The 24,869-nt window shown below is 61.9% G+C and overlaps 6 protein-coding genes across 7 annotated transcripts in view; 3 read left to right on the top strand and 3 right to left on the bottom strand.

The window, feature by feature from the left end:
- The window catches only part of CHLRE_17g735450v5 (uncharacterized protein), an 11,912-nt gene extending 11,073 nt beyond the window's left edge, over positions 1 to 839 (bottom strand). Inside the window, exons 1-2 of the mRNA XM_043072534.1 lie at positions 323 to 839; positions 12 to 95 (exon numbers count right to left, since the gene is read on the bottom strand). Of these exons, the coding sequence (XP_042914993.1) occupies positions 12 to 95; positions 323 to 724 (486 nt within the window). The 5' untranslated portion in view covers positions 725 to 839. The remainder of the gene's footprint in view (positions 1 to 11; positions 96 to 322) is intronic.
- Positions 840 to 890: 51 nt separating this feature from the next.
- On the bottom strand, positions 891 to 5,469 carry CHLRE_17g735400v5 (uncharacterized protein). The gene is made up of 10 exons (XM_001699515.2): positions 5,188 to 5,469; positions 5,014 to 5,058; positions 4,624 to 4,814; positions 4,027 to 4,095; positions 3,742 to 3,780; positions 3,146 to 3,202; positions 2,387 to 2,488; positions 1,848 to 1,897; positions 1,514 to 1,601; positions 891 to 1,254 (listed from the first exon to the last, which is right to left on the bottom strand). Exons 1-9 carry the CDS (start codon positions 5,210 to 5,212, stop codon positions 1,541 to 1,543), a joined length of 639 nt encoding a protein of 212 aa, XP_001699567.2. The 5' UTR covers positions 5,213 to 5,469; the 3' UTR covers positions 891 to 1,254; positions 1,514 to 1,540.
- A 1,164-nt stretch (positions 5,470 to 6,633) lies between these two features.
- CHLRE_17g735375v5 (uncharacterized protein) lies at positions 6,634 to 11,449 on the top strand. The gene is made up of 2 exons (XM_043072533.1): positions 6,634 to 7,821; positions 7,974 to 11,449. Exons 1-2 carry the CDS (start codon positions 7,417 to 7,419, stop codon positions 8,970 to 8,972), a joined length of 1,404 nt encoding a protein of 467 aa, XP_042914992.1. The 5' UTR covers positions 6,634 to 7,416; the 3' UTR covers positions 8,973 to 11,449.
- Positions 11,450 to 11,513: 64 nt separating this feature from the next.
- Positions 11,514 to 17,369, top strand: CHLRE_17g735350v5 (uncharacterized protein). The gene is made up of 10 exons (XM_043072532.1): positions 11,514 to 11,777; positions 11,869 to 12,084; positions 12,462 to 12,551; positions 12,911 to 13,015; positions 13,235 to 13,390; positions 13,881 to 14,021; positions 14,278 to 14,376; positions 14,646 to 14,768; positions 15,332 to 15,406; positions 16,429 to 17,369. The coding sequence occupies exons 1-10, from the start codon at positions 11,745 to 11,747 to the stop codon at positions 16,504 to 16,506; spliced, it is 1,116 nt and encodes a 371-aa protein (XP_042914991.1). The 5' UTR covers positions 11,514 to 11,744; the 3' UTR covers positions 16,507 to 17,369.
- A 1,942-nt stretch (positions 17,370 to 19,311) lies between these two features.
- Positions 19,312 to 21,479, bottom strand: CHLRE_17g735283v5 (uncharacterized protein). Of its 2 annotated transcripts, none has more exons than XM_043072531.1 (4): positions 21,004 to 21,479; positions 20,745 to 20,837; positions 20,294 to 20,382; positions 19,312 to 20,057 (listed from the first exon to the last, which is right to left on the bottom strand). In XM_043072531.1, exons 1-3 carry the CDS (start codon positions 21,008 to 21,010, stop codon positions 20,297 to 20,299), a joined length of 186 nt encoding a protein of 61 aa, XP_042914990.1. In that variant the 5' UTR covers positions 21,011 to 21,479; the 3' UTR covers positions 19,312 to 20,057; positions 20,294 to 20,296. The 2 variants fall into 2 exon arrangements, with proteins under 2 accessions (XP_042914990.1, XP_042914989.1); XM_043072530.1 differs by having other exon boundaries at positions 19,468 to 20,057.
- Positions 21,480 to 22,433: 954 nt separating this feature from the next.
- Positions 22,434 to 24,846, top strand: CHLRE_17g735250v5 (uncharacterized protein). The gene is made up of 3 exons (XM_001699548.2): positions 22,434 to 22,707; positions 22,818 to 22,868; positions 22,947 to 24,846. Exons 1-3 carry the CDS (start codon positions 22,705 to 22,707, stop codon positions 23,502 to 23,504), a joined length of 612 nt encoding a protein of 203 aa, XP_001699600.2. The 5' UTR covers positions 22,434 to 22,704; the 3' UTR covers positions 23,505 to 24,846.
- The last annotated feature ends 23 nt before the right edge of the window (positions 24,847 to 24,869 follow it).

Raw genomic sequence — 24,869 nt, 5'->3', positions numbered from 1 at the left:
CCGCAGCCCACCGTGAGGCACACGGCCGGCAGCACGACGGCGGCACACACGCCCAGTGCCAGCAGCACCAGCAGACCCAGACAGATCCGGCCGGCCTGTTGTCGCAGCACAGGTGGTGTTGCGGTACGGTTACGTACGGCCACGCACGGCTACGGCGGCAGGTGGCGGTGGTTACTTGACAGGGCATGCGTGTAAGGGCAGCAGCGTGTTTATCTTACACGCTGCCAGCATTCCTTGCCCCTGAAGGCCTGATGTACAATGACGGCCTGTCATGCCGCCCAGCTGTGTTGTGCCCATTCCTGCATGGTTGCACTGCACTCACCCAGGGCGAAGCTGCAGCGGCGGGCCCGGCCGCCGGTTGCGGCTCCACATAGCAGTCCGCAATGCGCGGCAGTCGCCGAGCGCTTGTGTTGTACTTGAGCATCGCCATCTCGTGCGGGCTCATCTGCGAATGCCCGCTTTCGCCCTCCCGGTCGTCCGAAGCCGACGCATCGCTGGGCTCATCGCCGGCAGCATCCTTGCGCACCGCCGATGGTGTGGCGGGTGCAGACCTGGGCGAGGCTTGCGACACTCCATCAATCTGCACGATGACCGCTTCTGCCGATGCGTCTGGAAGAGCCCCGTAAGCGTCGTTGAAAAGCGGGTTGCTGACTTCGCTGGGCGAGGCATCGCCGGGTGGCAGGCCCTCGCCGAAGTGAACTCGGCCCTTCGGCGTCTTTGACATCGTAATCTGTGTATGCTAAAACTGGGTATTCGCGTTACGCGCCGCAGGATTTGCTTGTTGGGGGCGTCAGAAGAGTTCTGCGGGAGACGGGCGGGCTCATGCGCTGCTCGGCAGCCGAAACGTCACTTGATGTTCTGGAGGCGTTTAATGCAGCGCGAATGCATTCATGTAGCAAGTATTACATGAAGTACTTGCATACCCGGCACTGTGCAGGTTTCCCTCGCGGTGGGGAGAAGTTCGCGTCTTAACGACCTGGCCCCCAAACGAACTCCATTTCACCAGTTCAGCGTTCTTAGCAATACAATGCATCAGTTTCATTCGTTTAAGGTTTGCACTAGCCCGTATACGAGGGCCTTCGCCGATCGGCTGCTGCCATCCCCAACCACCGCACCTGCCATTGCTCCTAACGCGCTCTGTCGCCGCATAGGCGATTGTCAAACGTCATGTAAACGAATACTATAGCGCAAGCTTAATCGCACCGCGACTCGTTCGCCTCGTCGCCCTCCGTCGCCCTTCCGACATGGCACAGACTGCGCAACAGGGGAAGGGCATGTGTTATGGACATCCTTGCAACGTGCAAGGCATGTCGGTCGCCGGTAGGAGCACTTCGCAGCTTCCCTAGCACCTGTGGCACCTGCCTCCGCCAAGCCCCCTCACATGTGTCGTCCCCATTCGCAGCCCGCCGCCATTATCCAACATCTCATACCCAACCCCCCTCCCCACCTCGCCTAGCCCCCCCACCCCTACCCCCTCCCCATCTGTCCCCCCACCCGCTTCCCACGCCCTCACCTGCATGCCAGCGCAATGAACTCCCCATCAGCTCTTGAGATTGGCGAGGCGCGCCATGAGCTCATCGGCCTCGTCGTCCTCCGCCGACCTGCGGAAATCCAGGAAATCCAGGAAAACTGTCAACATGAACAAAAACCCAGAAGCCGTATCTGTGGGGGGCTCGGCAGGATGAGCGCCAACAGGTCTATCGCGTAGGGCACAGCACCCGAGTGCGGGGGCCACAATTTCTTGCGGGTAGTTCCACCCTCGCATTCCAATCTATTTAGTGCTTCACGCGTGGACTGCACGCAGCGATTAACATTGTAAGTGTGTGTCAGCAACGTGTATTACTTACTGCTGCGCCGCCGCTGGCGCCCGGGCCGCCTGCTTCCGTTGTGGTGCTGACTGCGCGGCGAGGGCAGCGGATGCAGGGAGGCGGTTGCGACTCACACGGCATCTTGGCAAAGGCCACGTGAAAGCAAAGTAATGCGCGGCTCCTCTGGCATCCACCAACCAAGCCACCTCCCACCTCACCCGCCCTTACTTTCCCACTTCCCAACAGGAGTCGTCCTCTCCCTCCTGTACCACGCCTCAGTCCTCCCGGCGGTAACACGGTGTATACCCATTGTACCCCCCCACCCCACGCTCCCACCCCATCCCACCCCAAGCCCCATTCTACCGGTTAATGTAAACACAACCATTGACAGCGTCGAGTTGTTGATCCTCTCCCCTTGTGCTCTCCAATACACAACCCGTGTCTTCCCCCACCCCCATCACCAAAACCTCGCATATGCGGCTGCTGCTTCTCCTTGCAGCGCGACTGTTTCCTTACGGGATTGGTTCAAAGTTACCCCCCCCCCCAGCCCCACTCCGCCTCCTCCTCCTCCGGCTCACCTGCATGCTGGTGGCCAGGTCGATCCCAATCTCGTCCAGCACCGCCCCCACCAGCTCGCTCGTCTCCTCCTCCGTCTCGTCCGTGTCCAGCGCGCCGTCCACCTGGGGGGGTGGGGGGGTGGGGGGGTGGGGGGTGGGGAGGGGTACATGCATGACGAATTAAGAAGCGAAGTTGTAGCCAGGGGGAAGGGCACATGCATAACTTATTAAGAAAAGAAAGTGTAGCCACGGGGAAGGGGAGAGGAGAGGAGAGGGCAGGATGAGGGGTTGAGGGGGATGAGGGCTTGAAGGGGAGTGCAATTAGGCGGAGTGGGATCAGGGGGAGTGGGATAAGACTATAAGAGGGCTGGTTTGGGGGCGACTGGCGGGTGGGGGAGTATTTGCCAGTGCTACCGACTGACCACAAACCCAGAACCCAGACCCGTGTGCCGCGAGAGCGCAAGGCCAGGGGTCCTGTGCCCGTGTGCGTGCTCGGCATTGGCCCCGAGCACTGGACGCGTCGTCGAGAGCTGTGGAGCATGATCCAAAACGACGGCGGTGCCCGAGCTGGACCCCGCTGACCCCGCTGACCCCGCTGGCCCAACCTACAACAGCCACATACCCAAGCAACCCCACCGCGCCACACGCGCTCTTGCCGCTCCCCTCATCGGCATGAAGTCGCCATCGTCGTCGCTTTGATCAAACCCATCTTGCACAGCATTCCCACCGCTCGCCGCATCCAACCCAACGTGCACAGCATTCCTTCCCCTCCTTGCTCACCGCGTCCCCAATCATCTCCTGCGCCATGTCCATGCGCTGGTTCTCCCGCGCGAACTCCTGCGGGGTGAGCGGTGGGAGGGGGAGGAGGGCGGGGGCGGGCACGTGAAAGCAAGGGGCGGCAGATCTGAGGCGAGCGCGTCAGAGGGTCCTCAGGGCGCCGGGACCTTCACCGGCGCTCCACCGGCCGGTGTCGTGTCGTGTCGTGTCGGGAGGAGATGTCTGCCACCAGGCACACGTCGCGCCACCGGGTTGTACCGCGTGCGCGTGGACGCCGCCCACTCGCGCCCACTTCCACGCTCCCTACACGGCGGCCCGGCTCGGGTGTTCCACACACCGCCCGCAGCCATGCCCCTCCGCCCCGCGCCTCCATCCTACCGTGACCCCACCTGAACCCCACCGCCGGCCCCGCCCCCGCCCCCCTCAACCCTCCACCACCATCCCCAGCTGCCCGCCTACTACCCTTTCCCCCTCCACCTCCGCCTCTGGCCCCTCACCCACCGCCTCTGCCCCCTCCCCCGCCTCCGTCTCCCCGCCCCCCACCGCCTGTGCCCCCTCCCCCCCTCCATCTCCCCGCCCCTCACCCTCCCCCACCTCACCTGCATGGTCTTGTTGATCTTGGCTGGGTCCATGACACCCTGCGGGGTAGCCGTCCGCGAAGAACGTGAGTATTACAATCGGCATAACATTATGGGCGGTAAAATAAGGCATGGCTGACACAGCGTCCACATACGCGAGCGGCAAGGGTGGACTGAATCCCCCCTCCTCCCTCCTCCTATTGTTGTCCTATTGTTGTATATGGTTCGATTTGTCAATTCTGTCAGGTACGATTCATGTTTCTCCTCCCTCCTCCCTCCTCCCAGCCCGCAGCCTGCAGCCCCCACCTGCATCGCCGTCATGGTCTTGGTGGCCGAGCCCACCGCCTTGGCCACCGTGGTGGTGGCGGCAGCGGTCTGTTGAGAACACAAGGGGGTTGGGGGGTTGGATGGAAGCATGGGGGGGCAGGTTATTGGCACGGCGCGGCACGGTGCGGCACGTCGGTGCGGCATGATGAGGCCTGGCGTGCGCGGTGCACAGCCTGCCCAATCCGCTCCGTCCCTCGTGCAAGCCCCACCCCCCGGCCCAATCCAACCCAACCCAATCCAGCCGCAGCCACATTGCAGCCTCGCGCCGTCCGACTCAGCTGCTCCCCCTCTTTCCCCTTCCCTGCCCTCTCGCAGCCTGACTCCTCTCCTGACGACTTGGGCATGTTTTTGGCCCGGGCACACACCGCCTGCCCCTCACCCCTGCCCCCTCATCCCTCACCCCTGTCCCCTCATCCGTCACCCCTCTCACCCTGACGACGATTCCTGGACTACCGTATTGGAACCTCTTCCTTAGGGCTCAGGCATACACCCCCTCACCACGCGCGACTGTTTCCTTACGGGATTGGTTCAGAGTTAACCCCCTCACCCCCTCACCCCCCTCACGGAACCCCTCACCGTGATGGTGGTGCTGATGCCCTTGAGCTGCGCGCTGCTGCCCTGCAGCTTGGCGACCTGGCCCCGCAGCCGCACCAAGCTCTTGGCCAGCACGCGGGTGGCGGGGGTGTTGCCCGTCTTGGCCGCGGCCTTGATCTCGCGGATCAGCTTTTCCTCCTCGCGCCGGAGAGCTAGCACCTCCCGGTCCACGTCTGGGGTTGAGAGGAAGTTAGGGAAGGAGAATGGTGGGAGAGAGGAGGAGGCAGGGACGGAGGGATGCTGGCATGTGCTGCTGTAATAAACACCCGGCCAGCACCTGGGTGACTGGTCGCCCCCCGGGGTGTGCGGTGCCGTGCGCACGGCGACCCACTTGAAGGGCGCGCCGTGGGCAAAGGAGGGGTCGCGGCTCACCTCTTGTCCCTTTTCGTAGCTCACGCTGCGATTCCCGTACTTGCTCTGTGAACATGCAGAAGCAGAGGAGGGCTCAGCTGTCACGTCAAGCCATATAACCCCAGCGAGTGCCCAGTGCGGGTGGCAATGCGCGAAGCTGCGCGCGCGGCAAAGCTCCTGCCGATTCGCCCTCACCCTTCACATCTGGCTTCTTGAACATCTTTAACATTTTGCTTAGCTAGCAAGAGGGAGCGCTGCGAGCTGGGTTAGCGCCTGGTCCGACAAGAAACCCTTCCTATGTCGGAAATGAATCTGGCAAGCCGGTTGATTGTTTATTGCGCTGTGGGGCGCCCAATACAAGCACAGATGTGGCCCAACAACGGCAGTTGAAAGAGGACACGCAGGGAAGCTGAATGGCAGTATGCCTATCTGAGACTGGCAACGAGGAACATACTCTTCAATCAATAAGGTCTGATTGGGTTTAACACCCGTAGCAACTCGTAGCAGCATCGGAACGACTTCCGGCACCTCCCACCAGCGGCCCCCATGCATGTCGTGCGTGCCCCGCGCGCTGTCCTGCTTGAACCGTCCAGCCATGCCTCCGCACCTTGTCGTGAGGCGCCCCACTCCTACTCTAACAAGGGCGCTATCAGCAGGATATGATTGAGGCGCGGCGCCTCCGAGGGCAGCCACCTGCTGGGTGCCCACCCGCAGGGACTGTCAGGGCTGCGGGGCCGCAGCAGGATCGCAAGAAGTGAATTGCATGGTTGCGCTGCACTTGCCGTATGGCGGTGGTGGATGGATGCAGCGGTGGAGCCTTCACCTCGGAGGACAGGGTGGTGGTCGTGGGCCGGGTCGGTGCCTCGGTGGTGCTGTATGCATGTGTGTGCGTGCGTGGGGCGAAGTGTGTGTGTGTGTGTGTGTGTGTGTGTGTGTGTGTGTGTGTGTGTGTGTGTGTGTGTGTGTGTGTGTGTGTGTGTGTGTGTGTGTGTGTGTGTGTGTGTGTGTGTGTGTGTGTGTGTGTGTGTGTGTGTGTGTGTTGTTGTGTGTGCTGGTTACAAGGTGGTGAGCACGACGTGCATTCCTGTCATTGACGAGTGTTGCGGAACTAATGCGTACGTAGACCAGAGCGGAAGGCGGAGTGGGCTTGCAGGCGGCACGAGAGTAGGCAGTCAGTAGCGCAAGTTGCGAATTCCCATGTTACCTCGTAACCGACGGTAAACGCTGTGGACGGTCGCGCCCATGGCTGGCTGACGGAAGCTGGCTGCTGTATGGGGATGGCTGGGCTGGACGACGCCGGCCGGGCTGGCGTTGGGACTACCAGAAAGGATGCGCCCGAAACCAACCTGGAGAACACGTCGTTGTAGAAGGGCCGGGGGCCCTTATAACGCCTGCAACACTTATATATGCAGCTAGGTTGGTCCCCGAATGGGGGTGCTTCTGCTCCTGTGCTCCCAAATGGAATCTATCTAGTAACGCGGCTAACCTGGCTGGGCCCAGCCGGGTCCGTATTCTGCATGACGGCCTGCATCCCGCCTGTCAAATCGATCTGGCTACCCGGAACGCAACTGGTCGTAGGCCGTACACCGCATAATTCTCATCTTCGACTTCATTTGCAACACATAACGGGCAAATCCTCTCCTCCCTAGGTCGTCCAAAGGCGCGGTTGGCAGTAAGCGGCCAGCAGCATAGGCGGAACCTCATCATGGCCTTGTGATGCGCAACTGGTATACATGCTCTACTGTGCCCTTGCGTGGTCAGTGGTGCCGCTCCTTCCGCATACAGCCCCATCCAATGTTTGTACTTGCTCATCTGTACGCCTGGTTGCTTGTTGTCTAATGGGAAAGTGCTTGGCTCAGACTGCAGCCGCTCATGCTTCCACGCCTTCATTAGACTCTCTCGAAAGGCGGATACTATTTGCCCTTCAGGCAGCGGGCTACCGCTGTTCGCGGACACTGGCCGTGCGACATTGTGTTTAATCTTCTCCTCTACCTCAGCTACCCGCTTCTCCGAGCTAGCTTGACGCTCTCTCAGCATCATCTCAGAGAGCGTCAAGCTAGCTCGGAGAAGCGGGTAGCTGAGGTAGAGGAGAAGATTAAACACAATGTCGCACAGCCAGTGTCCGCGAACAGCTGTTTCTTAACAGATAGGCTGATCATCAAGGGCAACATGAGGAATACCAGCGCAAAAGATAGCTTGCACAGCAGTGACGAGGTCCACATCGCGAACCTGACGGTCCGCAAGCGCAGTTCACGCCTTGCAGTGCCCTATCTGGGGGCATGCCAGGACCTACGCGGGAACCTCCTGGCCACGCGGCTGAAGCTCCTGGGCACCGGCTTCAAGCTGGACGACTGCCTCACGACCACAGGCCTGGCGAAGCGGCGGCGGCTCTAAACCACCCACGACGAAGCATACCAAGCCGGTATGCGCCCGGAGTGGCGGCGTGGGGCACTGCTGTATGCGAGGCCGGAGCCCAGCGCACCGGCCGTGCCATGGGCGGACCTGGGCTATGGATTGGGCTCGGACACGGACGCGGAGGCAGAGTTCGTGCCCAGCGGAGGGGAGCGCACGCCGCCGCCCCAGCAGCCGCCACCGCCACCGCCCCGTAATGCTGGGCAGCAGCAGCAGCAGCTGCAGCTGCAGCAGCAGCAGCTGCAGCAGCAGCAGCAGCAGCAGCAACTGCAGCAGCAGCAGCAGCAGCAGCAGCAGCAGCAGCAGCAGCTGCAGCAGCAGCAGCAGCAGCAGCTGCAGCAGCAGCAGCAGCGGCAGCAGCGGCAGCAGCGGCAGCAGCGGCAGCGGCAGCAGGATCAGGGCCCCAGTCATGGTCAGGCGGGAGGCTCCTGGGCAGCCCGCGTGGCCAACTCGGGCTCCTCTCCCGCCTCACCAGTTCGGCCCTTTCACGGCTTCTCAACACCGGGGTGGTCGTCCCGGGGTGGTCGTCCCGGGGTCCGCTACCTGCCTCCCCGATTCGGCCTTTCCAGGGCTTCACACGCTACGGGCGGGCACCAGCGCACCAACTGGGCGATAAGCGAGGCTCCCGCACACCGCAGAGCACTGAGCAGTCAAGGCTGCCCAAGCCTGCGAAGCCCTTCGCACACGCCACGGTGGCGGACGTGAGGAACCAGGCGCCCACGCGCGCGGCAGACCTACCGCGGTCGAAGCGAGACCCCAGGGCACCGCAGCAGCAGGCGCAGGCGCAGGTGCAGGTGCAGGCACAGGCGCAGGCGCAGGCGCAGGCGCAGGCGCAAGCGCAAGCGCAGGTGCATGCGCAGGCACATGCGCAGATACAGGCGCAGGTGCAGGCACAGGCGCAGGTGCAGGCACAGGCGCAGGTGCAGGCGCAGGCGCAGGTGCAGGCGCAGGCGCAGGTGCAGGCACAGGCGCAGGTGCAGGCACAGGCGCAGGTGCAGGCGCAGGCGCAGGTGCAGGCGCAGGTGCAGGCGCAGGCGCTGTTCGCCGCCATGTACGCAGAGTACCAAGCGGCACAGCCAGTCCCCTCTGCCGCGGCCGCCTACCCCGCAGCCGCAGAGTGGGCGGCCGCCTTGACTGCGTCCACCGCCACCGTAGCCGCTCCGGCCGCGCCAGCAGGTGTGGCGGCCACTAAGGCCGCCACCACCGCAGTCACCTCGGTCCCCGGCACGACTGCCCCTACCGCGGCCGCCGCCGCAGGCACCTCGACGGAGCCAGTGGCGGGTGACTTCAGGGTCAGCGCCGGAGGAGAGGTGCTCGCAGCGCCAGCAAACCCGAAAGGGAAGAGCGCTGTGGACGACGATGGGTGGCAGGTACAGCTCGGACGCAGCCAGGCCGGAAGGGGAGGTGGTGGCAGCACTGGCAGGGGTGGAGGCAGGGCCGGAGGACGCACAGCAGGCGGTGGCAGGGCCAGGGGCGCCGGACACACGACGACAGGGGAGAATCGGTCTGTACCGCTGCACGACATGGGTCTGAGCGCGGATACGGACATGGGTAATGCCCTGGATTAGTGGGACGGGGGCCGGGGAGGCATGCGTTTCTGGGCATGGAACGCTCACGGACTTCTCGCTGGAGGCTCTTGCAAGCTTCACGACCGCAGCATCAATAAAGCCGCACGAGCGCACGACATCCTGGTCATTTTCAAAACACATCAACGCATCGTGTGCCAGACGGCCATTTTGAACTAGACGGATACTCAGTCTGTCGTGCACAAAGATCACAAGAAGCTATGAAGTCGGATTTTGGCGGCGTTGCAGTTTATGTGCTCAGGCTTGTTTCAGGCGGAAATACGGTACTGCACACCACTTGTTTGTCCCGAGGCACCTGGTGACAAAGCACACACGTGCAGGAGCAGCACCAATGATTGTTGTACAGCTAATTTTGAGAAGGCGTCTGACAAGGTGCCGCGCCCCCTCTTGTGGCTACGGCTGCGGGAAAGGGGCGTGTCAGGGTGGCTGTTGGAGGCCATACCAGGCGCATATGAAAGGTCATGATGATGGTTAAAGCCGCTGGCAAACTGAGCGCTGCTATTGAGGCAACGCAAGGGGTCAAGCAAGGGTGCCCACTGTCAAGCACAGAGCTGTTTGGGCTCTTTATTGAATCTTTGGCAGAGCATATTAATGCGCACGTCGCAAAGTGTGAACGTCGGATGTTCACTTCAGACGACCAGGAGCGTCGTAGATTGAACGATGAGTGCCGCGGGCTGCGGCTGGCAGGGCAGCCCATCCCTGCGGTGGACAAGGCACGGTATCTGGGACTAGTCTACGGCCCTGGACGTGCTTTTGCCGCCTGCAGAGAGACTATGTGAGGCTGCGCGGCGTGCGATGTACGCGCTTACTAATAGGTTAAACCGTTTGAGGATTTTCTCCCCCGACATACGCATGCGTTGTTTTGAGGTGCAAGTTCGCTCCATCCTAGCATATGGTTGTGAAGTGTGGGGACCCGACATATTAGCGGAAATGCTGGACGGCGGCCCACCACCGCGGCGACGTGACAGCAATAACCCGGCGCACGGACCGCAGGAGGGCTGGACCGCCGTCCAGCATTTCCGCTAATATGTCGGGTCCCCACACTTCACAACCATATGCTAGGATGGAGCGAACTTGCACCTCAAAACAGCGCATGCGTATGTCGGGGGAGAAAATCCTCAAACGGTTTAACCTAATAGTAAGCGCGTACATAGCACGCCCCGCAGCCTCACATTATCACATAGTCTCTCTGCACCGGACCTGGCGCACGGACCGTTGAAGCAGGCCTGAGAGCTTGCCTGAGAGACGAGGCCGTCAAATTACAAACGTAGTACATGAGGATGACAGTGGGTACGAAGCGTCCATCGCATTGCCTGCTGTTTGCTGAGTTAGCACACTACCACTCCATTTCTTTTTCGCCAAGCTTTGCATGCAGAAGGATAGCCTAGCTCACGATGCACTGATTGATGAAGTACAAGGCGCGTTAGTACATCCAGAGGGAGATGGGTGGCTGGTGTGCACGTCTTTTCCGCTTTATCTCAGCGCATGGCGTAGACGTATGGCAAGGCCGTATGCACACGATCAGGACGGAAAGGGAGGAGAGCCGAGCAGGTAGCCCGCTGCCTGAAGGGCAAATAGTATCCGCCTTTCGAGAGAGCCGAATGGAGGTGTGGAAGCATGAGCGGCTGCAGTCTGAGCCAAGCACTTTCCCATCAGACAACAAGCAACCAGGCGTACAGATGAGCAAGTACAAGCATTGGATGGGGCTATGTGCGGAAGGAGCGGCACCACTGACCACGCAAGGGCACAGTAGAGCATTTACACCAGTTGCGCATCACAAGGCCTTGATGAGGTTCCGCCTATGCTGCTGCTGGCCGCTTTTACTGCCAACCGCGCCTATGGACGACCTAGGGAGGAGAGGATTTGCCTGTTGTGTGTTGCAAATGAAGATGAGAATCATGTGCTCATGCGGTATACGGCCTACGACCAGTTGCTTTCGGGTAGCGAGGTCGATTTTACAGGCGGGATGCAGGCCGTCATGCAGAATACGGACCCGGCTGGGCCCAGCCAGGTTAGCCGCGTTACTAGATTCCATTTGGGAGCACAGGAGCAGAAGCACCCCATTCGGGGACCAAACTAGCTGCATATGTGCTGCGGCCTGGCCGATTCCCGGCACTCCGGTGCCTAGGCTTGTGGCGTTGAGGCACAGCGGTGGGGCTCTGGCGGGTTGAGGCTTGGCTAGGACTCACTGTGCGTCGAGTCACACGGACTTTGACTGCGGGAGGGTTTGCAGCAAAGTCGGGGTTGGTGGAGTCAAGTTGGGCCCTGATAGCATGTGATGGCTTATGCATGTCGTGAGTCCAAGCGGAGGCGTCCAGGCCAAAGTGTGGCGGCACTAAGCTCGTGTGGATGGTGGAGGCCGGGGATGTGGTCACTCGGAGGCTGGAATGGCAGGACCTTGGGCAGGACTGGCAGGGCTAGCTGTGAGCGAGAGCGAGCGCGGGATTGTGCCTGACCAACGGCGCCTACCGCCGCACTTGGACATACGCATATGCTGAATATAGATATACATAATACTTTTGAGCTACAGTGACCTGACCTGACCTGACGGTCGCACCGACCAGCCGCACACCTGTGAACCGCGCACTTGTCGCTGACCAGGACCTGGACTCCTGACGCGCGCATTCAACCAAAGACATATTGGGTATAAGGAACCACCAAGCACCAGCGCGCAGGCAGCTGGGTTTCGCTGCTGCATCTTCGAGCTCTCACTAGACCCAGCGCCGGAGCCAGCCGCACGGCCTACAGAAGGGAATGGGTTGTGGAGCTAGTCAGCCACAGGACAAGGTGCGCAATCAGCTGGCTGCGTTCACTCAACTCATCGCAAGACAATTCCGGTTTTACGACCTGTACCGCGCGCTTGTTTCGGTCGGTACAGGCGGCACCTACGCCTGCTCCGGCGAAGGTCACAGCTGGCGATGATGCTGCAGCCAAGGCGCGCGCGGCGGCACCTGTTCCCGCGGCGCCCCCGGCGGCACCTGTTTCCGCGGCGCCCGCGGCGGCACCTGCCCCCATTTCGCCCGCTCCAGCTGCTGCTCCTCCTGCTGCAGGCGCGCGGGACACTGCCTCGCGTCCAGCCCAGTCAGACGACGAGGCAAGTTGCACAAACGGGCACAGCCGAGCTGCGCATGGGGTGATCTGCCTGGGGTGGGCGCGCCAGGATTACGATTTCCCCTGGCAGGGTTGGGAGGGGTGGCGCGCAGCGGGTGTGACCGTGGGGTGTCACGCGGTGGTGTTGCGCTTCGCGGCAAGGACTCAGGAGCATGAGCTTGTGAAAGCCTGCGCCCAGAGAGTGGTCACCCTAGGTGGTAAGTAAACTCAAGGCCTTCAACAGCCGCAGCCCACCCCCGTGCCGACCCGATCCCCCCCGCCTGGTTTTCATAGGGACTGCACAGCCCTGGACCATTGTGTCTGTCGCCGCCTGTCTCCTCCTAACCCCATCTCCATGACCCCATTCCCTCTGCCCCACAGAAATCTCTCATGTCTCTGAGCAAGCAGGGCGATACGGCGGGAGTGCAGAAGCTGCTGGACGCCTCGATCAATCCCAACGTCACTGACGAGGTGCGGCGTGAGAGAAAGCGAATGCTCAGGGGTGTGAGGAATGGGCGGAGCGGAGGAATGGGCGCCGGGTTGTGCGAGCGGAATGGGTGGAGGAATGGGTGGAGGGTGCTGGTAGGCTGGGGGAAGGGTAGGGAAGGGGGTTGGGTCAGGCGCGAAAGAGAGGCAGGGTAGGGTGGGGCGCGCAACCGAGCTGCCGTCGCGTCGGGTGTTTGGTGGGCGGTTGTTTGGGGAAGGAGGCGAGTGCTGCCGGTTGCTGGTCTCGTGGTGTCATGCCCGTTAAGTAGCACACGCCTGCGCGCCCGAAACCCACCAACCCCACTTCACTTCTTAAACATTCATGATTATCACCCCTAACACAGTCCCAAGACGGCAATACGGCTCTGCACCTGGCGGCGGGTCTGGGCCACACCGCTGTGTGTGAGGCGTTGCTGACGGCGGGCGCGGACGCGGGAGCTAAGAGCAAGGTGCGCGCCCCCGCACCCGGGCACCGGGGACAGTGGAGTGGAGGGGATGCCGTCTTCACCACATCCGCAGGGGGGTGGGAGCGGTCGGGCGTGTCAAGGGCGTGTTGTCAAACGGTGCGAAAGGAATACCGCATCATCATCTCACTCACTCACCGTATCCGGGTATCCCCCCTCTCCCTTCCCTCCTGCCACACACCCCACCCCACCCCACAACAACAGCTGGCCCGCACGCCGCTGCACATGGCCTCGCTCCGGCCCGACGTGAAGCTGGTGGAGCTGCTGCTGCGCGCCGGCGCCGACCCCAAGGCACGCGGGCAGCACGGCGAGAGCGCGCTGCACGAGGCAGCGGCCAAGGGGCACGCGGAGGTGGCCGAGGTGGGAGCACTGCGGGCGTGTGTGTGTGTGTGTGTGTGTGTGTGTGTGTGTGTGTGTGTGTGTGTGTGTGTGTGTGTGTGTGTGTGTGTGTTAAAAAATCGAAACGAAAGCCGGGCGTGTGTGTGTGTGTGCGTGGGGGGGGGGGGGGTTACATTCATGATTAGCTAAGGGAAGGTTAGACGGTAGGTAATGTGAGGGGAGGGGAGGGGCGGCAGCGGAGTGCCGTGGTTGTGTGGTGTGGGGCTTACGGGAGTGAGCACACGGAGACCGGGCTGGCGTGTGCATTCCGTGCCGCTGGTGTGAAAGTAGGGGCGGCAGCGGGGGAGAGCTGCAGATGTGTGCGCGGGAACTGGGTCGGGTCAGGAAGCCATGCGCGAGCCTGCGAAACGAACAGCCTTCATGAACCCTGAACCCTGAACCTCCCCCTCCCTTCCCCTTCCCCGTGCCCGAATCCGTCCCTTGCCTCCCTTCCTTCCTGCCCTGCCCCCAGGCCCTGCTGAAGGCGGGCGCGGAGGCCAACGCCGCGGACGACAAGGGGCTGACTGCGCTGCACCGCGCCTGCCTCAAGGGGCACGTGCGGGTGGTGGAGGCGCTGCTGGTGGCGGGAGCAGACCTGGAGGCCAGGACCGAGGTGGGACTAGGACGGCGGGCGCGCAAGAGGGCGGTCGGGTTACAGGGTAACCACAAGCGCGGGCGTGTGCATATGTGCTGTGTTCACCCTTTTCAGGGACCATGCATGCGGGCGGGGGTCATGAGATGGGAGGGGGGCCAGGGGGGGGCCACCCACCCACCCACTCCCCCTCATTCACTGAATGTCCGCTCACACCCACCCCCCATCACCCGCTCAACCCCGCACCCCACGCCCGCGCCCCTTTCTTCATGTCTAGGAGGGCGAGACGCCGCTGCTCAAGGCCAGCAGTGAGGGCCACGCCGCCTGCGTGGCGGCACTGCTGCAGGCGGGAGCCAAGCACACAGCCACCGACCAGGTGCGCCGCTGTGTGTGGGTGTGTGTGGCAGGGACCGTGTGTGGCCGGGACCGTGTGTGGCCGGGACCGTGGTCGCAAGACCCTTTGAACTTGGACGCTTGGGTTGGGGTCGAGAGCACTTCAGCGTCCGCAAGCAGGAGTGCTACCCTGCCCGTGACCAGTGCCCGCACTTCCAAAGTATCATCGCTTGCATTTTGGTTTAGTTTGGGCTGGTATTTACAGCCCCTCCCCCTTGTCCCGTGCCCCTGTCCTCCGCCGCCGCCTTCCAGAGTGGCGAAACGCCTCTGCACTGGGCCGCCACGTTTGGGCGCGTGGAGGTGGCGCAGGCGCTGCTGAGCGCGGGGGCGGCCACGGGGGCGCAGGACAAGGAGGGCGACACGCCGCTGCACAAGGTGGGTGGATGCTGGTGCCGCTGCCGGGTAGCATGGGCACTTGGGAGGGGAGCGGGTAAGAAAAAGGATCTGGTGGGGTTTACACGCAACGTTGCAATGCCAAGAGCCCGCCTTGCCAGCAGCACACGGATGCAACGGGGATGCATCGGGACCGTCAGTCCACACTCACCGGTAATCCGATATGCGGCCACCAAACACCCACTCCTCGTCCGTTCGCTGCCCACATCATCACTCCACGCCCCCAACCTGCCTTACGCTCCATCTACCGTACTCCTCCCCACTACGCTCCCCATAAGTATTATCACTTGCAACTTACGCCTCTACCTGTGCTCCGCTCGTTTTAGCTCGGTTTGATGTAGTTTGGGCTGGAATTTACAAAAACCCCACGGCACTTCATACTTGTGATTCAATCATTTCTCCACATACACGGCTACGCCCCCCCCCCCCCCCGGCGTGATACACACCATCCCATGGATGGCTACCCCCCCCCCCCGCGTCTACTATGCTACTGTACCTGCCTACGCCTTCACTTCTAATTAATCATGAATGTAACCCCCCCCCAGGCCGCGGCTGAGGACCACCCGGAAATTGTGACGCTGCTGCTGAGCAGTGGCGCCGCCGTGGGCGTCACCAACGTGGTGAGAGGGGGCACACAGACGCGCAGGGCGGAGTGCGGGATGGGACCGGGGCTGGGGGGAGGTGAGGCGGGGGTAGATAGGCGCGGACGGTGAGGCGGGGGATAGGCAGGGGGGTTGTAAATACCAGCCCAAACTAAACCAAACCCAATGCAATAGAGCGAGGAGGAGAGCGTGGTCGATGCTTGACAACGGAGTGGCACGCGACAATGGTCCCTATTCCCGAAATGCACCGAGTTCCCAGGTTCCCAGCGAAACATCCCGCAAACCGGTAGAAAGAAGGCGATGAGCTCTTCGGTCTTGCGCGTGTGGGCGGTGCTGACGGTAGCCGCCTTCGAAATTGCCACCTAGGCTCAAACACACGCACGCACGTTCTAACTAGCAATGCAGACTAGGCACACGTTGAATACCCACCTAGAAGACATCAAGGGAGCCCGGGCGCCGAGGAGGAGACCAGCGCCAGGGCGGGACGTTCGCATGTGCAAAAAGGGAAAAGGCAAACGGTGTGAGCGGAAAGGCGCGCGAGCGAAAAAGGCAACAGTATTCGATGTGCATGAGCCTGGGTGGCAAGAGAGAGGGGGAAACAGGCAGCGGGCAATTAAATAGAGGCAAGCACGCATCGGCATGGGGCCACACGAGGGCTAGGGGGCACAGGGACAGGGGGAGGGGGGTGGTTAGGGGAGAGGCAGGGTGCGGGCCGCGGACGGCTCCCCCAGGGGGGCAGGGGGGATAGGGCAGGCAGGCAGGCGGGGTGTGTGGGGGCTTGGGAGTGCGGGCCGAAGCCAGGGCTTTCAGAGTTGTGGGCGGTGGGGCGTGGGGAACGTGGTGGCGGTGGTATGGGGGCGCTGCCGGCCCAGTGGGCTAATGACGGCACAGTGTGCCACATACACACATGCGCCCACCCCCGAAGGCAGGTTTATACACATACACGATTCACGCCTTACAAATCATGCGGCTCAAACGCGTGCTTGCCTCTGTAACCGTTTGAGATCGCCAACGTGTGCGCCACGCCACCGAATGCACAGGCCGGCAAGACAGCACTGGAGGTGGCGCAGGAGGCGGGCGTGGAGGGCGTCGTGGCGGCGCTGCGGCAGGCGGCGTAGAGCGCGCATGCGAGCCACGTGTGGGCAGAGACGTGTGTGTGGGTGGGTGGGTGGTGGGGGGGCGCGGGAGGGTCCGGGGAGTAGCCGTGTTGGGTGGGATGGGGTGGTGCAGGCTGGATAGGCATTCTGGAACGCGGCAGGGAAGCAAGGAACGTATGGGGACCAGATGCGGAGCTAGAGGGGATTGGCGTGTGGGGTTTACGTGGATATCGCACCGGCCATAGTAGGGGCTGTTGGCTGCGGCGGCTGCACTGCCTGCGGGAGTGGTATTACGAAAGACCCAAGTATGCGTGCGTTTCTATGCACTGGACGGGCGTGTGTGTGTGTGAGGGGGGGGGGGCTGTGGGAGCAAAGCGCGGTCCAAGTGTTTTGTGACGCGCACTGGTGTGCGGCACAAACACGTGCGACGTGTTAGGAGGCGGGGGTTAACTTTGAACCATTCCCGTAACGAAACTGTCGCGCTGCAAGGAGGAACTGCAGCCGCATATGCGAGCTTTTGTACATCACCTTGTAGGAGGCGCGGGTGCACAGCCAGTGCGTTCAATTGGAGATGGAGGTTGGCAACGTGTTTCGCGTGGCGTGCTCCGACCAGGATGTGGCGAGGGGAATGGGGAGGGCCGGAGGGGAAGAGGCCGCATCGTGGCGAGGAAAATGGGGAGGGAAGAGGCCACATCGTGTGCTCCCTACGATGTTTTGGAGGTTCTCACTCGGCGAAGAGCTGTGTAGGTTGATAATTACCTTTTTATGAAGGGCATAAGCACGGCCAGAGCAACCACACAGCCGTTGTCCAGTGCTCGTATCTTAAGAAGGCAGGCGCGGCGCCAGTGACAGATTTCCGAAAACAGGCATCTTTAGTTTTCAGAAACCCGCTGCCGCCGCACCTTTCATCCCCAAAATTTTTCCGGGGGCTCCGCCCCCGACATATGCACTATTCGTGTCAGGCCAGGGGTGTGTCAGGCTTGCCCTGTTGCAGCGTGCCAAATGCGGCTGCAGTTTCCCCCAGCCCACGTTCCGGCTCCGGCACAGCAAAATATTCGGAAGTGCCACTGTTACAGCGTGCGGGGTGAGGTAGCTATTGCCCCCAGCCTACGTCCCGGCTCCGGCACAGCAAAATATTCTGCCGCACGGCGTGCGCCATTGTACAGCGTGCGGGATGAGGTTGCTGTTGCCCCCAGCCCACGTCCCGGCTCCGGCACAGCAAAATATTCTGCCGCACGGGATGTGCCACTGTTACAGCGTGCGGGGTGAGGTTGCTGTTGCCCCCAGCCCACGTTCCGGCTCCGGCACAGCAAAATACTCCGCCGCACGGGATGTGCCATTGTTACAGCGTGCGGGGTGAGGTTGCTGTTGCCCCCAGCCCACGTTCCGGCTCCGGCACAGCAAAATACTCCGCTGCACGGGATGAGCCATTGTTACAGCGTGCGGGGTGAGGTTGCTGTTGCCACATTAACACTATGTTGCTGAATAAAGCACCGGCTTCATGGCTCCATGGCAAATCGTGGCCCATCCCCACGCCAAACCCCAGCGCCCTCACCCACGCTCATCATGCTCACTCACCCACGGCATGACTACCCTGGTAGAAGGCTGGCCTATCGTGGTGTGCCCCCATGGTGCCAGCAGGACACGGCCGTAGATTATCCCTGGAGAACCTCAGTCACCCTTGCCTTGGGCCCGGACAAGTGACAGAAACGCCCCAAAATGTCTTCTGCGATTCTCAGAAAGATCCCCCAAAACCTGAAGCGTTTTCACAGATTTCTGGACTTCAGAATCAAAAATTTCTTCCGCCGGAGGCTTTTTGGGGCAAATTTCTGTCGAAAAGAAGGAAGATACGAGCACTGCCGTTGTCCCAGTGCCTGCCGGCCCAGTACAGGGGGGGGGGGGCTTACAGAGTCCAAGGCAGTAGACCAGTGTCATTGGCTTACAGAGCGCTGGGCACAGCCGCACAAGGCATCTGGGCAGACCTGGGCGTGGCGTCCAGGTGTGGCGAGACCCTGTGACCCTGTGGCTGCTCATCAGAGCGCGAGTGGCTGCTGTACGATACGGGATCGCAGTGCAAGTGTGCGGCGCCCTCACGGCTGTACTAGGCTTGAGCTTGCGGCCTTGCGCTGCGAAGCATTTCCGCTTCAAGAGCGATTACGTGTCCGCAAACAGCGCAGGTTCGTGGTTGATGCGGCGCACCCGGGCGCCATCAAGGTGTTACAGGTGTTGTACTGCTGGTGTGGGGGTGGGGCTGTGTGCCCGTGTTGCTCCCACGCCGATTCTAGCTGGTGCTGCGGCGACAGTGCACTGTGGAGGGCACCTCGGCGACACAGTTTTGCAGGTTGAGCGGACCCAGCTACCGCCATTGCAGGCGGCTATGTGCCAAGCGCGCAGCCCCAAGTTGGCCACCGCCCCATATGCATAAAGATACGCTCTAGTCACCTCCACTTCAAAAAGGATGCTGTGTTCCGCATACACCCTTGCATACACCAGGCAACAAGGGGTGTCAGCTTTGTACAGCTGGAAAATGGGCTGAGCCCCCGTACGCTTGGGAGCTAATAGGCGTGTAACGCCCCGTCAGAGCCTCCATGCCGCACGACGCGCAGGCGCATCGGCTAGGGACACTCGGGTCGGGGCCGTGCGGGATTTCCCGCGCCACGCATGCGTGCCTTGTCACGCTCCCAAACACCCCAAGCATTTCTTTCGCCTCCTGCCATACTCAACACCTCCCCGGCGCCCCACGCTCAAAGGGCTGGGCGCGGGGCGGGGGCGACCTCGGGGCTTCTCGGCATTCTGGCGCGTCGGCAGGCATGGCTCAGCAAGTCGCTCAGAACTTTCGATATACTTCCCCGCTTTGCTTGCCGCCAACATATTTTGCCTTAGAGACTGCATATCAGCGGGCACCGGATGCTTTCCTCGCGACCTCGCGAAAGTCAATTGTCCATGGACCGCGAAGGCACTTCTCGCGCCGCCCGAATTTTCCCTGCCACCTATTTACATGCAATAGGCATTAACAAATACTAATACGTAGCAGTCGCGGTTTGCGCCAGTATGCTATGTTTTGCCGACGCTATGTTCCTGGGGGGCTTCGCCCCCCCCCCTGGAACGCTTCGCTGGGGGGGCTCAGCCCAAAAAGCTGCTGAGGCGCTGACCCCGTCGTCGAATCATCGTATAATGCCTCACACATACATAATTCCGCTTCTTACGCCGTACGGCACGCCCATGTCCAAGCAGGGTTCGGTTGGGGTGTCCCCCATGTCATCACTCATCAGGCACACGTCGCATCCTCAAACACATCGCCAACACGCACACATGCGCACCCACTGCCATGAATCCGTACACGCCTATACGACAACGACAGCGCTTCCCTTCCACTGCGTTTCCATACTCATGCCAAGCGCTCGTCGCTTATCGACCCCACAACTCATTTGCAACAAACATCATTTAACTACCCATATATACTAGGGCCAGCTGCTGCTCCCCAGCTTGCTACAGGCCGCGATGGTGAGGGGCCCATCATCACGGGGCGGTCGCCGCAGCCGGTGGGGAATGTATGAAGCCGGTGTGCTTGCCTGCAGGGAGCAACCGAGGGAGGAATGGAGAGGTGGAAGAGGGCTGACCGAACGCGCCGCCTGCGCCGCCCTGCGCCGCGCTGCAGCGGACCCAGGGCCAGAGTAGGCCAGGGCCTGCACCCCATGCCAGGCCACCCGCACCACCACCCGTAGACCAGCAGTCCGTGACAGCCGATGCGGTCCACTGCCCCAGAACTGCCCTGCCCTGCCCTCTGCGCCGCATACCGCACACTCACGCTTTAAGTTCTTGTCATTGAAGCGGGCGCCGTAGATGGACTTGCCGCCGGTGCTTGTGTGCCGGTGGCAGTGCCAGTGAAGTTGCCGCCTGCGGTCAAGGGTGGGGGCAGGGGCAGAACATGAGCGGTAGTGGCTGCGTTGTGGGCCGTCATGCCAATCTGCGCACGGAGGGGGCTGCTGCAGCTGCTCCTGCTCCTGCTGCTCCTGCTGTGTCAGCGCCGCATGCGCTCCTTACCGACATGCATGCAGCGCTGCAACGGCAGGAGTCACTGCGCGCGCCGCACACCCTCCTGACTGGCGCTCAGCATAACGTCCCCGGCCCCGCCTCCTGCTACAATGACGACGCAGGAGGTCCATGGCCCAGCGCTGTGACAAAGGCTGCGAGCTATCCGTTCGTCGCTTGCACATTTGCGTCCCCCCCAACCGCCCCGCAGCCGCAGCCGCACGTACCGGGTTCTGCACGGCCTGCGGCACGCCGTTGTCGTACAGCCCGATCACGAGGCGGCCGGCCGACTTGGCGCCGATGTCCACGTCGAAGTAGGCCTGGGGGTGGGGGCGGGTGGGGGGGGGGGAGCGTGCGCGTATGGGATTGCGCGGGGCGTGAGGCACACACCGGTGGACGGATCCGTTTTGCTGCGCACACACCCAGGCGCCAGTTGGCCTGCCCCTGCCTGCCTCTACAGCCCACCTTCCCTTGACCCGCCAGAACCTTTCATTTCCGCTTCTTGGCTTCGAAGTCCTTCGCAACCGTGGCGCGGTACTTGTCGTAGTCCCCGTGAAGCACGAGGTCCAAGAGGCCCTTCGCCTGCTCCGCGCGCTGCTTGACAGCCTGTATCTCCACATCCGCGCGCTGCTTGACAGCCTGTATCTCCAAGTCACCGCGCTGCTTGACAGCCTGTATCTCCACGTCAGCGCGCTGCTGTAGCTGGGACAGTTGCCGGTCCGCCAGATACCCGCGGACCTTCCAGCCCGCAGCCACGCAGGCGGCAGCGCCCCCAACAACGATCACGGCGCCTGAGTTCCTCTCTATAATCTTCGTGACGCTGCTGCATGTCGTGGGCTCACGAAAATGACCAAAGCCGGGCTGCTTCGGCGAGAATGGACAAGACATTTGGAGCTGTGCGTGGACGCTAGGAGTAAATTGGTCTTGCTAAGTCAGTAGCAAGAGCACGAGGTGTGACCGACTTAAGAAACAACTCACTGTAAAGCAGGTCAAGCATAGTTGGCGACCCGTCAAAAAACCGCCATCGCGGGGCCGATAACGCGATTGAGGAGTCGCCCGTGGGTCAACAGCGTAGAAGTTAGCACGCATTCCTTGGCGTGCCAACCCTGTGGCGCTGCCGACAGCGTCTCCCGTGGCCCCTGCCCACACGAAAATATGCGCTGCAGCTGCGGCCGAGTCTTGTCGGCGTGGACATCGTTTCGCCTGTGGCATCCGCATCTTACCGGTATACACTGTAGGTCGCCCCCGCGCACCCACCTTGATTGCAAAGGTGACCGCCTGTAATCTTGACTTGCCCGCATAATTTACCCGCCCCGGCTGGCCCTTGGCGTCCACAACACGGTGCAGTCCAAGTAGGGTTACAAGGCCCAGGAGTGTCCTACGGCGACAACCAGCCTCAACCTTTATGTTGTGCTGAGGTGAGGAAGCGCAACTGCCGCCTCGTCCAGGAAACAATACTCACGTGAGGACACTCGCTCCCCTTTCACCTCCTTGTGCGAGGGTGCCTTGACTCTTGCGGTTCCCCGCAGGATGGCAGCAGGGAGGGGTGAGCCAATTCCGTTTGGAAAGTCTATTTGCTGCAAACGATGGCTGCAAGCCTGCTATTGGGCAGACAGCAAACATGAGTGTAGATGTTCGGGAAGGGCGCTGTATACGGTCAGCCCTGAGCGTGAGGCAAGCAGGGGGCTTTCGCCGGCAGACGGGCCGAATATGAGTGCCGGCTGGGCAGCTGGGGCGACGCGCTGCTGGGGCTGCACGCATAGGTCATGCGCAACACACACAAGCAGCTGCGCTCAGCAGCGGGAGACGCGCAGGTGAAGATGCTTGTCGGCAGTGTAGTTCAATGGGCGGGCTCCGACGTGGCATGGGGAGGCATGGGGTGGGAAGAGGCCGCATCGTGTCCTCCTGACGATGTTTTAAAGCTTCTTGCTAGGCGAAGAGCTGCATAGTTGGATTAGTATGTACTTGTGAAGAGCATAAACACGGCCTGAGCAATCACACCGAGCCTCGCACACCCTGCTAGCATCTAGTAAAACAGCCCAGCATCGAAGTTTGCCGCCTGGGCGAGCACCGACACTAACTTGAATAGAAACAACATAGCAGCTGCTATATATTTTAACCGGGCCCTCGCTACAACGGCAGGGGAACTGGAGCCAAGTTTGCTTCACCTTCCAACCAGCGCTGAGGATGGTGAGGCGAATGCTGCTCACGAAGTATAGCTTGCCTCATTGCATTTATATCAACTCAGAACTGTATCAACTGGAGGCAAACATTGACAATCCCGAACGCCTATGCTGCAGGGCTGTGGCGCAAGCTCAGCGGCGCAGGTCCATCCAGCTCCGGAGCGCCAGGTGAGATGCCTGGGAATCGTGTGCCATTCTTTGGGCTTAGTCCTGACCCCCCATTCGCGACCCCACATGCGCGTGTAGGCTCAAACGCCTGCGTCGCCAGCGGCGCCGAAGACCAACCATGCAGAAACGCCAGTAGTTTTAGTGCGACCGGAGGGAAATCCCGTCGTGTCAGCAGCACCTAGCACCGAGAGGTCGCCATGTCCGCCAGAACGGGCAACGACACCGCCATCTCAAAAGGCGAGCCAGCCCGTAGCAGCGTCGGGCCAGCCTGAGGTCAGCACCTCAAAGCCGCAACAACCACTCGCTGCCGGGGAAGGTGAATCGGCGCCTACGGCGCCACGCACGCCGCCCCAGTCGCAGTCCGACGTCGCCTTCCCCACAGCCCCCCTCCCAACGGAAGATGCAGCCGCCTCCTTTGCAGCCGCCTCTGGCTCGGCCCCAGCACGGCCCGGCTCCGCTCCCAGCGGCAGGCCCGGGTCCGCCCCCGGCGCGAGACGCGGCCCGCCGCCGCCCATGGCGGACCCGCTGCTCAAGCCCGTGGGTCGGCCCAAGCTGCGCCCGCTGTCGGCGTCCATGTACGCCAAGCCACTGCCGGGGGACGCCGCGCCCAAGCCACTGAAGCCGCTTGAAGCGTAGCGTGGCGTGTTTCGCGTGGCGCGTGGCGTGGCGTGCGTGGCGTGGTGCTTTGGCCGCCTAGCGCTGCACTTGGAGCCGGCGTGGCGTGGCATGGCGGCTTCAGCAGAAGCACCGCGGGAGTCACATTGAGGCATGACGCGGCTGGCTGGGCTCCACGTCTGCGGAGTCGGCTGCAGCAGGAATGAGCAGGAGGCAGCGTGTACATAGTAGGAGGGATTCGGAGGGCGGCAGGCGGCTTGAAGCTGGCTACATGAAACTGCATGAAACCGGCAGGATGGGCGCGGCGGACGAAGCGCTGAGAAGGGCGGGGTAGTAGTTGGTTTTGTAGTCGGCACCGTTAGATTACTTTCCCAGTTAACCAAATTCACCGCGGCACAGCAGACGTTCATGCTTGTGGTAGCCTTGGTAGTAGCAGACAGACAGGAAGGAGTGCTCGGCCTGGCAGCATCTCGCTCAGTGGCTTGCGTGTGTTACAGAGACACGTCGGGCCTTCAGGAGGACAGGGTAGGGTGGGCGCGGGCTGCTACCTCCGCAGTCCGGTTCTTATTTTTGCTGCTGGCTTGCATGGCCGAATTCATTACGGGGGAGGTGCGGGCTTTCGAAATTGACCTTGCGTGACTGTGGATGTGGGGTGCGATGGCGGCGGCAACGGCGGCAGACGGACCCGTCCTCAAGTGGGCCTTGGAGGCCGGGAGATTTAACCATGTTGAGAACTGACACCCGAAGAACACGTCATGTGCTCTACGTCATGTGCTCTACGTAAGCGCTGGCGTTTGTGGTCATGAATGATTCTTTGGGTGGCATTTTACATACGGCATTGACGTGACCGGTTTGCGGGCGTGTCGTGTGCGCAAAGGCAGGGCGTGCCAGGATTCGCATTCATGTGGGGGCGGCGGGCCGCGTTGGGATGCATACTGCAGGTGTGCGGTAGGCGGACGTAAGATGCTCAGCCCCAGATGACCAGGAGCCAATCGAGTGGTGCTGCTGAGGGGTTTGCTTAGCGTGAGATAATTATTGCCGGGAGCGATGGGTCACAGTCGTTCCAAGGACGACCCGGTGTGAGATGCCAGTTGTGTTATTAGCTGGGCCGTGTGGGAAGCCAGCAGGTAGCACGGCAGCGCCGCCGTGGGGCGGCGCCCTAGCGAGCTCGGGCCCCCCCGTGGGCTTGGGCGGAAGGAAGAGGGAAATGGAGGCAGAGCGGTGCCGCCCAGAGCGGTGAGGCATGCGGTGTGCATACACACACGCTGTGTGGGAATGAACGGCGTGGAAGCGGCGGCTTGGTGAAGATTGGGAGGCTCGCAGGCAGGGGATCGCGGTCGGCTTGCAACGCCGGGCGAGGGCAGCTTTCCCTTTCCCGCCATGCGG

The sequence above is a fragment of the Chlamydomonas reinhardtii genome, chromosome 17 (genome assembly GCF_000002595.2).
Source record: "Chlamydomonas reinhardtii strain CC-503 cw92 mt+ chromosome 17, whole genome shotgun sequence".
NCBI classification, from domain to species: domain Eukaryota; kingdom Viridiplantae; phylum Chlorophyta; class Chlorophyceae; order Chlamydomonadales; family Chlamydomonadaceae; genus Chlamydomonas; species Chlamydomonas reinhardtii.
The sequence above is the reverse complement of the archived record's forward strand: the minus strand, read 5'-3'. Positions and strand labels throughout refer to the sequence as shown.